We start from the raw sequence: 16,583 nt of genomic DNA, 5'->3' as shown, positions 1-16,583 counted from the left end.
AAAATTTGTGATGTTTAGCATCACGCGTGGTGGAGTGGAGAGGGTTACTGATGTTCCTATTAAGGATAATTTTTGGCCTTCTGCTGCTAACTGAAGAATAATATAAAATAAATAATCATGTTGCATGTCAAGGGGTCTTTAAATCACTGGCAAATAGAAATTCCAGATTTGGGTGGACTCCATCTAATTACAGCAAACATCTTTCCATAATAGATTCGCATTTCTGTAATTGAAGTTACTGATGTTATGAGTGTTATTTGTTTATTTGCAAGATCTGTTGTGTACCGTATTTACTCGAATCTAAGCCGCACTTGAAAAATGAGACTCAGAATCAAGGGAAAAAAAATTTCCCGAATCTAAGCCACACCTGAAATTTGAGACTCGAAATTCAAGGGGAGAGAGAAGTTTTAGGCTGCATCTCCAAATCGAAACAAAGTTGGTCCATGGTAATATGAGACACAATTTAGGTCGAATGAATGACGATACAGCTACAGTAGTTTGGTTCAAGTCGTAATCTTAGCAGTTAAGCTTTACCAGGTAGCCATTGCTATGTGTCAGGCGCTCCATCCGTATTTGTATGGGTACCCTTCCTTTTTCACTTGCTTCATCTGGTTTGAATGGATTGCTTACTTTTCTTTGATCTGATAAGCGCCGTTTTCTTTGTTATAGGTGTTTACGTCACTCTAAGCTGAAAATGCATTACTGTACTATGTCATGCATTGTTTGTCGCATTCTGATAGTGCGTGTTTACGGCCTGTCGCGGCTCGCGGCATGGCTTGCTTTTGTGCGCACTACCGCCGCTTACAATTAAAAAAAAAAAAAAAAGAGGAATCGTCTCATTAGTGAAGCAATGGCAAGAGACTGCAATTTGTTGTTACTTGCACTGCTGCTTTCATTGATAATGATCAACAAGAACCAAATAATAGATGATGTTCTGAACAAGTTTTTAGCGAAAATTTTTCTCCATTTGAAAATCTTTGCAGACGCCTCTTTAGTACATTACATTCTGCACAGAAATTAGAGTCATCTTAGATTTAAAAATCTAGTCAATTGCTGTGCTTCATTTCTGACTGTATCACTATTAGGCATAAGAATAATACGAATATAAACATGACATGATATGTTTATTCTTCCGCGTTTGCTGTTGTCTCACTCTAGTTTTGTAGTTTATTAGGCAGACAGGATTTAAATGAGATAGCAGCAAACACATAATAATACATGGCAAAATGTTTATATTTGTATTATTCTTATGGTGAAGAGAATACTGCATGTGATTCACAATTCATAAAAGTTCCTATTAGCAACCATCTCTTCTCACAGGTAGGAAAAAATTCAGAATGTGGAGTTGGTCATATTGACAAACATCCCAAACAGTCTTGCCAGTTGGATTTTCGTAGTACATTGAAATGCTGCTACATTCGAAGATGAACCATACGGAATTTGTATTTACTTCATTGGATAATGTATGAAAAGGCAGTGGTCGAAACTCAGGGCGGAGAAAGAAAGCTCGTCTTCCACCTTTTTTAAATTTATTTACTGACGCAGAGGTTTTGGTGCCAGTATTTATCTTTGTGCCTACAAAGCATGCCTGTGTAGCACTACATATATTTGACGGCATAAGTTAGTTGTGGCTGCACCCACCAACATTTTTCAGAACTTCTGCTTGCTTTGCACTCGATTCTAAGCCGCAGGCGGTTTTTTGGATTACAAAAAGTGGAAAAAAAAGTGCGGCTTAGATTCGAGTAAATACGGTAGTTGTGCAAGTGTTAACAGTTCATTCTACCATTGTAGATTAAGTGAATGTCAATACCAGTGTTTCTTTAACCTGTATATATCACACTTTCATAATGAGTGATACTGTGGGATTAATTTTAGCTTTATAGGTTAAAAGAAGATATCAGTACCAGTATTAAGCCATTATTGGCTTGTTATTTTGCAGATATTGTAAATGATGCATATTGTGTTCAGGTTAGGTGCTTAGTTTGAGTGAGTACATTGGTACCAGTTTTTTGTTCCCCAATAAATATCACTGTTTCATGGTTAATTGATATTGTGGAATTCTGAGTATGTGCATGAGTTATTTGGGGTTGTGCTTTTTTGGAAAGTTTATGCAGTATGTTGTTTAATGGTGTACTGTGCTTCGAGTGTGCAGTTGAATTGTTGATAATGCCTAGTATTTTGACAACTGATCCAGTCATTTTCTTCAGGAGCTGTGCTCTCTCTCTCTCTCTCTCTCTCTCTCTCTCTCTCTCTCTCGCTCTCTGGATTGTTATTCTAGAATAATTTACTATTTTGCTGTTTCTAGTGATTTATTACCAGTTTGTAATTGAAGAATAATAGGTCTTTCCACCTGTTTATTCAGTCTATTACATTTTACTTGTTGAAATTTCAATCCTCTACAGATTTACCCACTTTTTGCTCGAATTTTCTGGTGCCAAGACTTCCCAAAAATCACAGCATCATCAGTGAACGAACACCTTCATGGATCATTCAACGTCCACCTAATCATTTATGCATACCATGAACAGTGACAGCCCTGACACTGCTGTGGGACACTGCCAGAATTAGTTCTAAACCCAGAGGTTTTGCACTAAAGAACAAGGCTTTGAGTTCTATGTGCTAGGAAGTCCTGAATCTAGTCACGGAACTGGTCTAACATGCTATAGATTCACATTTTGCGCAGTAGGTGACAGTGCAAAACCTTGAGCACCTTCCATATCCAAGCACTTGTTATCTACTGCCACAAACATATCAGTTTGAGTTTATCAATGTTAAAGACCATATGTTGAATCAGAACCACATTGGTGCCATATTCCTAGCCCATGCAAGTGCCACCTCTCCCTCGCAGCTGTCAACCATCCTTCCCTGTATTCCTACCTTCCTCTCCCCACTTGATTTTTTGCCTGACCCCACTGCTGCAGTGCCGGTGCACTGTAGTCAGCTAGGGCTGTATAGCTGTGTAGTATTTTTATTATGTAGCAATCTCTGGAAGGACAACACTGTCCAAAAGCTTGGCAACATCCAGTTTTGTTTCTGTGTCTATTGACTCATCTGTCCAGTGAGTTAACTTCACATCTTTCATTATTTATGTTCCACCAGAGACCTTAGTAGCTTAGTTTTTATGACAGTTTCACTATATTTTCAGAAATCTTTTATTTGTTACTATTGTGGAAACTATATCTCATTTTGTTCATGCTTACAGAAAAACTTGATTACAACAAATACTATGAAAGCAAAGTCACAAGCAGTAGCAGCTGTATTTAATGATGATGAGGATGATGAGCCAGAGGAAATGCCCCCAGAAGCACGTATGAGGATGAGGAATATTGGAAGGTGAGAGTAGTGTTACTAACAATATCCATAATACTCAAATTTTATATATATTGCACACATTCAAAAGGTTTTGTTCTTGAATTAAATCAGATTGTCAAAACAGTGTTTTCAAGGTGTGGATAACCTATGTTGTCGTTTACTTACTTTACGCGATCAGGGTCAGAGGACCATGCACAGCTACAATGCTCCTATTGCGCTGGATTCTGTTCCTGTCTTTTGTCTCCAGTCACCATGTATGCTAATATGCAGCAAGTCCTTGTGGATTCCATTTCTCCACTTCTTCTTTGGTCTGCCTAGTGGTCTTCTTCTGTAGGGAGTAAACTCTATGGATTTTAAAGGCCATCGGTGTTTGCCCATCTGAGTGACATGCCTTGATCATACAAGCCGTTTGGTTCTCATCAAACCTACAATGTTTGGTCCATTGCAGACCTCTCCCGGCTCACAATAGGGTATTTGACTGTTTACTTAAATGATTAATTATTCCATTTTATGCCCTAACATGCTTTTTTTCTCTTGAATTTCAGTATTCTTTTATGAAAACAGAAATTAAATTCAAATAATTTGAAAGCCTGCTAAAATGCTCCATTCAAGTCATGTGATGCCTGTGACATCAGTGGATAGCTCACTGCTCTTACTGTCATAATGATAATTCACAGCGATGTCCTATTTTGGAATTTACGTTTCAGAAAATGGATAACAATGAGTGTGTTGTACCATTCTGTACAACACATGTACAAAAACTCCTGAAAATTTGTTTTTGAGCGTACCAGAGAATGAGAAGATGTGTAAAATATGGTTGCACTGTACTGGCAGATTGCCATCATGTCGACGCAAAAGTTCACTTATGCAATTAAAAATTTATTAAGAAGTTAATCTACTTTCAAGACACGCTTTTCCACTGTTACAAGGAAGGATAACATCATTCACCGAAATTAAACTCTTCGTGAAAATTGTCATTTTATCCAATTTCACATAAATTATTTGGTATCTCTGTTGTTAGAGCGGAAGAGTGTCGAGTTTTGTAAGATGATGTCCATAGGTCGCTGGTTCGAATCCAATCCAAAAGATTATTTTAACCTACCTGTAAAATTCCTCGACAGTCCTCTCATACGAAAACCAAATCACAGCTACAAAATTTCACCTCACCGATCAGAAACAAGAGTATTATTGTGTTTTCCTTGTTGTCTACATGCTTTTACATTTCCAATCGTTGTTCGCACACACTACATTCAAAAAGATATTGCCTAGTTCATGTAACCACAAATTTTTTACTTTATTGGGAACAATGTTTTTTATCTTCTTACTGTCCAGCTTTGAAGTTTCATCATCTTATGTAAAGGTGAAGTAAGTCTGCTTCAGACACTGACTTTAGTTTGCACTCAAAAACATCACAGCCCTTACGTTTGTGTTAACTGCATGCCATACATGCTTTATATCTCTCCATATAGAAAACTTCATCATCGTATACCTTTTGTACTGTGGGTGTATGGTAATATCTTGACTGCTAGCAATGCTTTCGAAACAAGTGAATTGTTTGTCCACAAAACAAATGCATTTATCCTCTGTTGTCCATTTCTCAGGCTTAAATTAATGTGAAGCTACATATAATACATTGCACCATCAAAATAACTGCTACAATCAGTTCTTGCTAATGCTATTTTCATATTTCATGTAAAACTTTAAAAATATAAGACCCAACCAGTATTTGAACATGTGACCTTTCAATCCACAGTCAGATACGCTATCCGTTGTGCCACAAAGCACGTGCTGAGAGGAATACCTCTGCTGGAGTGACTTTTAGACAGGAAATCAGCAGTAAGATTTGCCGAGAATAAGTTTATTGTGCTTTGGATCGTAGCTCATGACTCATAAATGACAATCTAATATAATATATGGACCCATTTGCAAAAATTGTACAAGTTCTTCATATTGAGTGAGATTAATGATATTGCAGAGAGCAGGGAGGAGACTGTCTGTCCCTTCACGTATCGCCACTCTAAATGGGTGGAGCATAAACGCATCAACTTTCACATGGTTTTCACTATCAGCATTCACAAAATTCGTTTCGGTTGTTGTTTAAAAGTTGTAATTGCGTTTTCCTTCACTAAACAGGTAAACTGTTTCTAGAAAAAGTATATAAAAACCTCATAACTTTAGCTAACACTTATAACACACATATAGTTTCATCTTACTCCTAGTCTGTGACACTACTAGGGCTTCAGCCAATAATGGGGTGTTTTCAATCGCATTACAAAATCTTGCTATTTAATGATTTTTAAGCTTTAATTACATAAAAAATAACATATTTTGTGAGAAGATTGCTATTAAATGTTATCAAAATAACAACAATCTGAACCATATTTTTAACACCTATAATGCTGGATCTTTCAGTCTCCAGTGATCTCATCTTGTACTGGACCATAGATCTTCTTTAAGACTTTTTGCTCAAAAATGATAATAAAAGTTTGAATCTTTTTTTCTGAACAATCCATATTTCGCAACCGTATAACCTAACAGGTTGGATTGGTGCTTTGTACAGCTGGAGTCTGAAATTCCTTGAGAGGCTGCGTGATTTAAAAAGCTGGCTGAGACTTAAGTATGATCTGTTTGCTGCATGGATCCTCATGTTGATTTACACCTCACATGATGCTGGTTCTGTACAATATTTAAAATTATGAACGCCTTTGTAGGATCAGGTTGAGATTACTGGAGGCTGGAGCTCGTCTCTTCAACAAGCAAGAATGTTGCTCATGTCCAAATATTTGCCCTTTGATTCTCTCACAAGGAGACGGAGCTTAATCACTGCTACCTCAATGCTGTCACTCATTTGCATCACAGGGTCTATACTGCCTGGGACAGCCGTGAAATCTGGGACAAACAAGGGGATTTTTTCATCTAGAAAAAACTTAGGATTATTTTAGAATTCTGGGAATTTTTCGTTGTATTAGCTTTCAGTTAAATTTTTGCATTTTGACTGGTAAGACCCAATACTCTAACAAAGAAGTTTGCTTTAGCCAGCTGCTGCAGAATAATACTGCTGCAGTAAAATGTAGAGAGAATCACCCCAAAATAAAACTTAAGATGCAAAGAAAATGGGTTATTTACAACAACAAAACATAGTGCACACACACAAGCGCCTGCCGGGAGTAAAATGTGTCAAAGGCCTTTGAACAGCTATTCAGTACTTCATAGCAACAAACTGCTTTTGTTGAGTGTGACATCACAACTGTTTACATGTATAACAGATCACGGGAAGATATTGCGAATGATGGTTTGAGAAGTGTTACTTTCAGAGTAAATTTCCATGTATGGAAGATAAACTATGTTACGTGTGAGAATGTGTGATGAATTTCTTAAATGATGGAACATTTGACTCTAATTCAAACCTTAGCACTTTGAGGATCAGCCTCTCAGAAAAATTTTGGGCCCAGAAGACCAGCCATTTAAGACATAAATTTAAAATTTTTCTGACACATTTGTGTTTCATATCTCTTAAAGGGTTCACACACTATAAAAGACCCAGCTTCAAGGCTAGTTTTTCATATTTATTTTAGTTCTTTCATAGATTACAAATCATGCAGTTATGATAGCAAAAAGTGTAATTATTGCACCAAAAAAGGGTGAGGTGGGTGTTTAAGCTATTTACATGTAATTGACTTTTACATGGAAAAGACGAATTACTCGACAGAACATGTATTCATCCAGGAACCCATGAAATGTTCAGTTCACGTCAGTGAAATTAATTTTTGTCCGAAGTATTCAGCTGCTGAAATTTAACCTGTGGACTTCAGATCCTTCCTAACCATTCCCCCAGGGGAGAGGGAGGGGTCATTTTTGATGACACAATATTATATGTGAACACTTAGTTTTTGTTGTAGCTATGCTGTATATATATTAATTCAAACTGTGTTTGCACTCCTTAACAGTGATGTTGCTTGCCTGACTATGTTCCACGTCATACACTTTGAATACTGCTGTCGGCTGGCGAGATAATGAGACATGAGCTATGATCAGCAGACAAAAGTGCATCACACAGCACAATCTCAATTTCAGTGTTTCGGAAGTGAAGCGGGTAACCTACAGTTCACAAGACTTTGTGTAAACTTGGTGTCATTTGATGTCATGCTGTATCGAAGATGAAATGAACTGTCTATCAGCTTTCACAATCATTTGGTTCACAACATGCGAAGTGAACATAATGTCCCAGACAATAATATTCACCTCAGGTAGAGAGAGCCAGAGGTTACACTTTTCATTTACTGCAGTGTATGTTAACCTCGAAGATCCATCATTTATAAATGTGTAAAGCTCTGCTTTCATGTGGAACGGGTTGTATATGAGGGAGAGATTAAAGTGTTGGGGAGATTTAATTTTGAAATGTACTGGAAAAGTTGTGCTAACAATTTTTCATAATATGCTTTCATCAACCCCGAAAGTGAGATGACTCATTACTCATATCAAGTGGTGAGGGGGGAATGCTGGAGCCAGCCAGCATTGACTCCAACAAAGTATATATTCAAAAGTGTTCCTTAAGGTACCTCAGCAAAATAAGAGTATTTTTAGAAACTCTGGAAACTAGTTTCAGGATTAGGTCTGTAGCTAGTTAGAAAGGATGGGTAAACATTCTAGCAGATGAATTAAAGCAACAACTCATATATGTTATATCCAATGAATAAGGCTGTTACACCAACTAAGGAGGAGGAGGAGGGCGGGCGGGGGGGAGGGGGGGGGGGGAGCACTCTGTGCACAATATTGAAATTACTTACAGGAGGAGCATACTTGTATTAGCTTAGTAATGAAGTCACAGAACATTTCAGAAACGGGAGGGGTCAGATATGGCAGGATATGGACAACCTTCATAGCTGACATATAGCTCATAAATCTGTCCTTATAACCACTACCATCATGATCAACTAGTGGAATTCTGCTGTGTGTATTGTAGCTTAGACCTCACGAAAGCTTTCTTATAACCACTACCATCATGATCAACTAGTAGAATTCTGCTGTGTGTATTGCAGCTTAGACTTCACGAAGGCTTTAACAGCCTATACGTCATTATATGATGTTTAGGTATAACAAATCATACCAAGAATGACATGTGGTTATAAATCTTCAGTGCCACTACTTTGAAATGGCTACGAAATTACAGAATCTGATATGGCATTTCCCAAGCACCCAGCATCGAATGTTAACAAAAGTTGATAGCAGTTCACGAGGTCTTTCTAAGTGCATTTGACATCAAAATGATGTCATCTTTGCACAGTCTTGTAAACTGTATGTTGCCCTTCCAAAGCTACTGTGCAGTATGTGGTGGAATTCATATTTATACTTCGTAATAGGAAAATATGCCTTGTATACATTACCATGCATCGAATATCTTTCCAAAATGTGTTGTTTTTGCTGGGTTTCATTTCCTACAGTTCTGAGAAGCTCTGCGCCAATGTATAAAACCCTTATCCTTCAAAGGCTTGATATGTTTTACAGCTCTGAGGAAAAGTATATTGTCACTTACCATGCAAAAAAAAAAAAAAAAAAAAAATGTTCTTTCACCTGGGGTATAGTGTATTTTCATGCGGGAAAAAGTGTATTTTTAACCGGGAAATCTGTTAATTTTAGTTCTTCCTTAGATATGGGCAATAGGGCCACTTCATCAGCGAGATGTGCGATTTTTCTCACCTTCTACCTTGATCCCCTCAAAATTCCTCATTACCGAGCGGGGTGGCGCAGTGGTTAGATACTGGACTCACATTCGGGAGGACGACGGTTCAATCTCGCGTCCGGCCATCCTGATTTAGGTTTTCCGTGATTTCCCTAAATCACTCCAGGCAAATGCCGGGATGGTTCCTCTGAAAGGGCACGGCCGACTTCCTTCCCAATCCTTCCCTAATCCGATGAGACGGATGACCACGCTGTCTGGTCTCCTTCCCCAAACCAACCAACCAACATTCCTCATTATCTTTTCGAGCACCAGGTTGAACGATATCGCTAACAAACGATCTCCTTTGTCGAACCTGCGTTCATGTAAGAGCACCCCATAACTCTGTTCTCAAGTGCCACTCTGCCTTTCGAATCGGTGAGACAAACTCTAACTAGGCTGAAGAATTCATTGGGTAATCCAAACTAGCTTAGATGATTCATCATGCTTTCCCAGTGGTTGCAGTCATTTGCCTTCTTAAAATCTGTGAAAAGCATATGAAGGTCTTTGTAGCATTTCCACGTATTTTTGGTGAACTGTTGAATTATGTAGATGTTGTTCACAGTCGAGCGGTCCTTTCTGAAACCACCTCGATATTCATCAATCACTTCTGCATAAGGCTGAATTCTGTCAACTATACAGTTACACAACATCTTGTAGCAGACGTTCAGGAGAGCGAAACCTCGGTAGTTGGTGCAGTCCATTTTGTCACCTTTCTTGCGTATAAGGTAGGTAACCGCTGACTTCAAATCTTCTGGGATCTCCTGCACAGTCTAGATCCTGTTGATTAATTGGTGAATTATCTTATGGTGTTTTTTGCCTCCAGATTAAATGACTTCTGCCTGGACTGCATCTTCTGGACTTTTGTTCTTTATCATCTCCATCACATGATTCTTTATTTGCTACACCGTAGGTGACGGATAATCTAAACCTACAATCTCAGGAGTTGAAGTTGATCTTTTGGTTCATCACAGTTGTGTAGCTCTGTGAAGGATTGTTTCCATCTCCCAGCAATATTGCACTCGTTGGTGAGAACAATCCCCTATCATAGTCAGGTAACTGTTTTCATTTGTGCAACGGAGAAGTGTGTCTATAAGGCATCTGAATAGCATTGGTTCTTCAGGCATTCTATGGATCAATCTCACTGTTCGTGAAACATTGATCTATTAGTTGCTCTTCTCCTGGATGTGCAGTGGTTAAAAAACAGGACATAAGGGATTGCATTTAAAATTTACTTCTAGTGATACTGATACAATTTGCACTCAGTTTCCTGTATAATTGAAAATAAATATCACAGAATAGATTGTTAAATAAGGCCACAGGCGAGTTACTCTCCATTCTTGTCATTTGTGAGCATTTGCTCTGTCTCTATCACTGCCAGCAAAACATCTTACGAGTTTCATGTTTTCTCTTGTTGCTACCAGTATGTAAAAAAAGGTAAATACATTATGGCACATTGAGAACTGAAGACTATTACAGTTAGTTTAGGTCTAGGGCAGACTGAAATTTTTTTGTGAGAAATGAAAGTGTTACAGAGTATGGAATGTGACCATCAGAAAGAGTGCATTCCTTCTTGTTGTTGGAAAGGTAAAAGTTCCTTCAGTTGCCTCCCCCATCAACCAAGTGCTTGTCTGTTGTTTGTTATCCTATTTTTAAATCAGTTATTTGCTGTAGGGATGTCAGAGCTTCCACAATTTTGACTTAAGACCATATTTGTAGTACTCACTCATCTGTGGAGGAAGTGTAGTAGTCCTGCACCAGCTCATGGCCAATTTATGTAGTTATAGGGATGCATGTTCATATAATGCTTTCTAAATCAGCCTTGGACTGGAACAATACTGCAGTCCTTCTTCTACAAATGAAGAAGTGTGTGTATATTACAAATATGGTCTTGAGTAAAAATTGGACTTGGGCACCTTTATCTTTCGAGTACAGGTATGGCCTCCCATTCAATTCGCATGTTTTTTTATTAGCACCAGATCGTACCTTCATACTTGATTATCAGATATGCACAGGGAAGTTCACACATGAACAAGTAGCTAAACAAACCTATGTTGATACAAGGGAAAGAGTGAACCAAATGAGTGGAACTTCAAGGTTTATGGGGGCCATGGTACATGAAAGTAGGATACATAATGTGAACCTATCTCTTGGCCTCCTACTTCGAGTAATAAAGTGAGGAGATTTAGTTAGACAGTGAATGTAGATAAGACAAAAAAAATTATTATAACACTGAAAGGAGTAATCACTTTAGTTAAAACAAATGCTGTTGCCTGGAAACATTTTTGTCAAGTAAGGGTATTACAGTGCTGGATATGATGTAAGGTAGAACAGTATTTGCAGTGGATCATATAGATGGTTTATGTACATAATTCACAAGTTATTTACCCTTTTATAGTATTTACAGAGGAGGTTGTGGTAGATAGTGACAATTAGGGGAACAGTGCAAATCATACACACAAACTATTTGCAATGATAGAAAATATAAGGATGAAACTGTATACCATATAATTTGGTTAGCATAATTTGGTGGTTTTGAAAAGCTTGTGTGACGTCTTGATAAAACTAAACAGATTGCTTAGCAGAGGAATATGAAGATAACTCTGAGGCTTTGATTGTATTAGAACAAAAATGACTCGTGTCAAAGTGAAAATTGCGTATTTGTGAATATCTTTAACATGTGAAGTACAGGGTTTTTGTAATTAGTCAAAGATAATAAAATGCTGACTGTTCCATCATAGCTGCTGGATTATTGAACTGTAAGTGATGGAAAATGAACAATTGAGGGAGGCAGTAGTGTTAGTATGTGTGCTCATCAAGCCAGCCATTAGTAACTGTGAAGAATATGATATGTGAAGATTCGGTAAAGTCTGTAAATTGGTGTTAACCATATGAAGGATCATTCTCGTAGTAATAGTGCTACTCATTTGGTTTAATTTCATCATAAAAAATGATGGTAACTGCATTGATTACTAAATAATTTAAAGAATAACATCGCAGGGTTTACTATTACAGATGATTTCTTTAATATTATCATTTATTTAATACAACTATCACTGCATGAAAGTTTATTTGTTGCAGTTTATTTACAAACTGGCGTAGGATAACATTATGGTAAATGATTTAGTAAGTAAACTTCACTGTTTCAGAGAAACACCGACATCAGCCGGACCAAATTCTTTTGGTAAAACAAAACAAGGTTTCTGTGATTCAAAAAAAATATTTGAAAAGACTATGAAAAAAGCGATGGACTCAAGTACTGATGCAGCAAAAAATGCAGAGTGAAAGTATGTCAACCTTATAATTGACAAACATTGAAGAAGAATCCATCTTCTGTTTATTGCAGAAATGCAAGATATTGTGTTAAAGCTCTTGGCAGCCGTTCCCAAACTTTACAGTGATGAAGCGCAATTTTAGAACATATTGCATGTTGCATAGATTATGAAATTTTCTGTTACCTTGTGCATCTCGCAGCAAATTTTATCTGGTTTATGTGATGAACTGATACAAATTTGTTGTTCATCATTTGAATTTGGCTGCAGATGACGTGTCATATCATGTATTGGTATGAATGACTTATACTACAGTAGAATAATTTATAGTGTTATGTACCAGAACATACATGCCTTATATTGAAACATTAAATAATCTCCATTTACAGCATTATTGTGTGATACAAGTAGATAAGTTGTAGTTATTCGTGTTGCACATGATAGTGAATTTTCACACTATCCTTGTGTTTAGTCTGTCATGTCTGTCACTAAGTCATTGCTCCTTATGTGCATCACTGTGTGTTGTTAATCTTGTTTCCATGTATTTAAAATTGGTATTAGTTTCGTAATAGTGGCAGAGTGACAGACATCAGTCAAGAGCAAAACTTGTGTAGTGATTTTAGTAATGCACAGCAAGCTGTCATTTTTGACTCTGTAATTGGTTTTTCCAGAATTGTTAAAATGCTGCTTAGAGAGGGAATTTCTTTTTAATTATGTACATTGCAGACCAAGTACCAAGTAATAAATATTGTTTTATACAACATTATCAACATTTCACTTTTACAGAAATGGGCTGTTAAAGAAAGGTAAATTTTTCATCGGAAGTCAAAGTTTATTTCAAAATGTTGTGTTTGTGGAGGTATCTACTTTACAGAAGAAATATACATGTAGCTGCTCTTCAGTAGCAAGAAGTAATTTGGAAGTTATGCTACCACTTCAAAAATACAGTTTGCTTCTATACACCAAAAACAAGTGGAAATATATGTAAAGTATCATTAGTGTAGTAACAGGCAATAAACTTTCATATGTAAAACAGTGGAGCCTTTACAGAAGTATTCCTTAAAAACAGTGGTCTTCCTGACTGGGTGGAGATAACTTCATAAATTTAAGCTTATTGTTTCTCATGTATGCCATATGTGATCATATATAACTATTTGTCTCCACTTCAAAATAACTGCATGGACAAGTGATACATTATGTCAAGAGTTATCTCCTCAAATTCCCCCTCAACCATTTAACCAGCTGTTTGTTCAGCTGTATTCTGTAAGACCAATTATGAACACCCCATGTTATTTTTATTCAGTTTTTTATCAAGCGAAAGAGCTAATAGTTTCGGTACAGGGCTTCAAACTGTAATGTGATGTCACCTCATACTGACAAAGCTGCATTTCAAAAATGAAATCGACAGGATTTGTGGAGGAAAGAACCTCTCTGGGATTTCAAAGTACACATGTCCATTGTAACAGCCTCATTTCCACATTCAGCAACTCACAGTGCACTGATTACAGTTCCACATGGGGGGGAAATCTACACCTAAGATTGCATAAATTAGTCTTTCTTGTTGACAGCTGTGAAATTGGTTGTCAACAATAAACTCTTGGTTATTGAAAGTCTTTTCCCAAGTAAAACATAGATTGCACCTTTTAAGTGCTTAATTTGAGGAAATTCAGATTACTGTTTCATGTAAATGTGCACATTGTCTTGATAATCGGTTACAATTTTTGTGGTAGTTTGAATTGAACAGAGTAATATTTTTCCATGAAATGCTTCTTGACAGATTTACTGAAAATGCTAAAGATTCACACAGTTGCACAAAATGACCAGAAAGGATAACTCAAAGTAACCCTGATATTCAACTATTGCAGGAGAATATACCAAGCAATATGGTGTTGTGGTTAACATGATGGACTCACATTCAGGATGACAATAGTTGTAATCCCTGTCCCGCCATCCAGATTTAGGTTTTCCTGATTCCCCTAAATCACCTAAGACGAATTCCAGGATGATTCCATCAAAAAGGTTATGGCTTGTTTCCTTTCCTAAACTTCCGTAATCAGAGCTTGCACTCCATCGCTAATTATGTTGTTTGTGGGGGCATTAAATCTAATCTTTCATCCTTCCCTTTAAAGAGAATATTACTCAATTTTGCCCTCCCAACATTCCATGAGAGTGGCAGCAAACACTTATCTGTAAGGCTTTTTGTGTGTATGTGTGTGTGTGGGGGGGGGGGGGGGGGGGCTTGTAGTACAGGCTGTAAATTAAACTTCAGTACAAGTGGATGAAATCATATTAACCAAGAACATTGCTCTATCATAGTCGCCCATGATGGAGACTCCTGGGAAGCTGAACAGTAAAGTGACAGAAGTTTTTTTAAGTGTGTGTGTGCCGCCAAAATGGTCAAAGAAAATGTATAAAATTAGTACTTTTGCATGTCTAAATCATTGTTTTATATTCTGTTTCATAGCATTGTTTGTTTATTTTGAAAAAGTGTAGTGAATAATTAACCTGTGTTCTATCATACGCCTCCAGCCACTGTGCTCCAGAAGTTGGTGTAATATTGTTGATGTCAAATTATAAGTTTGAGTAAGTGCGTATATCACATATTCAAGAATTGCACAATGATTATCTTCCCATTTGTTTCCACAATTTTAACATTTATTTTTAAAATCACAGTTTGCTGCTGAACTATGTAATTTCACAAGCATTACATTAATTCCTCCTGCCATTTTGTTTGTTTGCGCTGTCCATGCGGTATTTATACTCTGAACATATTGTGGTTCAGGATCTTGTAAGCGTCAGTGTATATTCGATGCTGGAACAAAGGGTAATATGATAGCTGATAGAATGATCAAAGGAGTATTTGGGTTCATTAATTCAGGTTTACACTCTGCATTGGCAAGCAGTAGTGTGGAGATGTGGATGAGAAGAGAGTACTGCAGAAAGTTCAATAAGAAGATGGGTGTGGCAGATCACTGCTAAGCTAAGCCTGCTCGGACAACAGCCTCATGTGGCCTCCTCAAGTAAGATGACTCTTGTGAAGATGAGGGGCCTCACTGAGGACATGGAATGGAGATGTGTGGTGTTACTGCACCCACTTGTCTTGTTACTGCGAGTAGCTACACGCCAAAGGGCACAACAAAACTCTTGACTTACGGTGGAATCAACTGTTCCCACCATGTCATATCTAGCAGATGCTCGCGTGAGAAAGAAGAATCACAAACAGTTAACCACTTGGCTGTACTGCTAAGCAAAATGCAAGAGGGAGTGACTGCAGCAGGGAGCAGCAGTTCATTGAGTTAAATAGACTCGATAAAGAGCACCAAGGACAACACCACAAACACTGTGCCACAGTGGCAAGTGATTACGGCAAGTACAGCTTCCCATGCAACAACAAGGGGTGCAAGCAGGAGGTTGTGGTTGACAAATACAGCTTGTCTATACTTGTGGCTAGTCAAGCGAGTCTGTCATGGTCATGGGACCCAGGCATGGAGTCACAGGCCAGCAGCTCTGAAGGCACCTTTATAGTCCTGGATTAAAAATTTGACAGTGATCCCATGGCTGCAAACACCACACAAAATGATACTTCAGCCAAAAAATCTGTGGCGAGTAAGGAGTTGAAGCCACCATCAATCATCTTTCAAATGAAAGATGATAACAGAAGATTCTTGCAGCAAGTACCACAGTAGCTCAAGTCAAATTTCACTGCGAAATCTGTGGGGAAAGAGCTCTTACAGATTAGCCCCTATGACTCCAAAGATTACCACAGTGTGCTGATTGGAGTCACCACATTCCAGTGGTTGTTCTACACATATGCTACAGTCAAACCAGGTGATCAAGGCTGTAATTTGCAACTTACTGTGGCAAAGCAGCCTGATCACCTGCATCAAGAGCACAAGTACCTGGGGTTCAGGGTACACACCAGACACTGACATGGAGGGACCTCTTCTTTTGGGCACTGGCATGGACAACACTATCAGTTGGGGGTTGTTCGCCATCACAGTGGTGCTGAAGACATCAGTAATGGTAGAAAACATGAAATTGCAACATGAAATGCCACAGTGCTTCAGATGTCACGTTGTTGGGCATGTGGCACACCACTGTTTGATGCCTGACATCAGCATGAAGTGTGCTGGCAATCACCCCAAGCGACCAATGTACCCTTAAACAGGAGGAAAAGCTAATGTGTGCGAACTGAGCTGCACGTGGTGAGCCACACACTGTGAGTTGTCATGGCTGCAAAATATTCAAATCAGCTTAGCTCGCCAATGTGGAATACCACACAG

At 38.0% G+C, this 16,583-nt stretch overlaps 1 protein-coding gene across 1 annotated transcript in view; it reads left to right on the top strand.

Annotated features, from left to right (window-relative positions):
* The window catches only part of LOC124591878 (PEST proteolytic signal-containing nuclear protein-like), a 66,864-nt gene extending 53,801 nt beyond the window's left edge, over nucleotides 1–13,063 (top strand). Inside the window, exons 3-4 of the mRNA XM_047131777.1 lie at nucleotides 3,203–3,333; nucleotides 12,178–13,063. Of these exons, the coding sequence (XP_046987733.1) occupies nucleotides 3,203–3,333; nucleotides 12,178–12,313 (267 nt within the window). The 3' untranslated portion in view covers nucleotides 12,314–13,063. The remainder of the gene's footprint in view (nucleotides 1–3,202; nucleotides 3,334–12,177) is intronic.
* The last annotated feature ends 3,520 nt before the right edge of the window (nucleotides 13,064–16,583 follow it).

Source organism: Schistocerca americana, chromosome 2 (assembly GCF_021461395.2).
Source record: "Schistocerca americana isolate TAMUIC-IGC-003095 chromosome 2, iqSchAmer2.1, whole genome shotgun sequence".
In the NCBI taxonomy this organism is placed as follows: Eukaryota; Metazoa; Arthropoda; class Insecta; order Orthoptera; family Acrididae; genus Schistocerca; species Schistocerca americana.
Note: the sequence above shows the minus strand (reverse complement) of the source record. Positions and strands in the feature narration are given on the sequence as shown.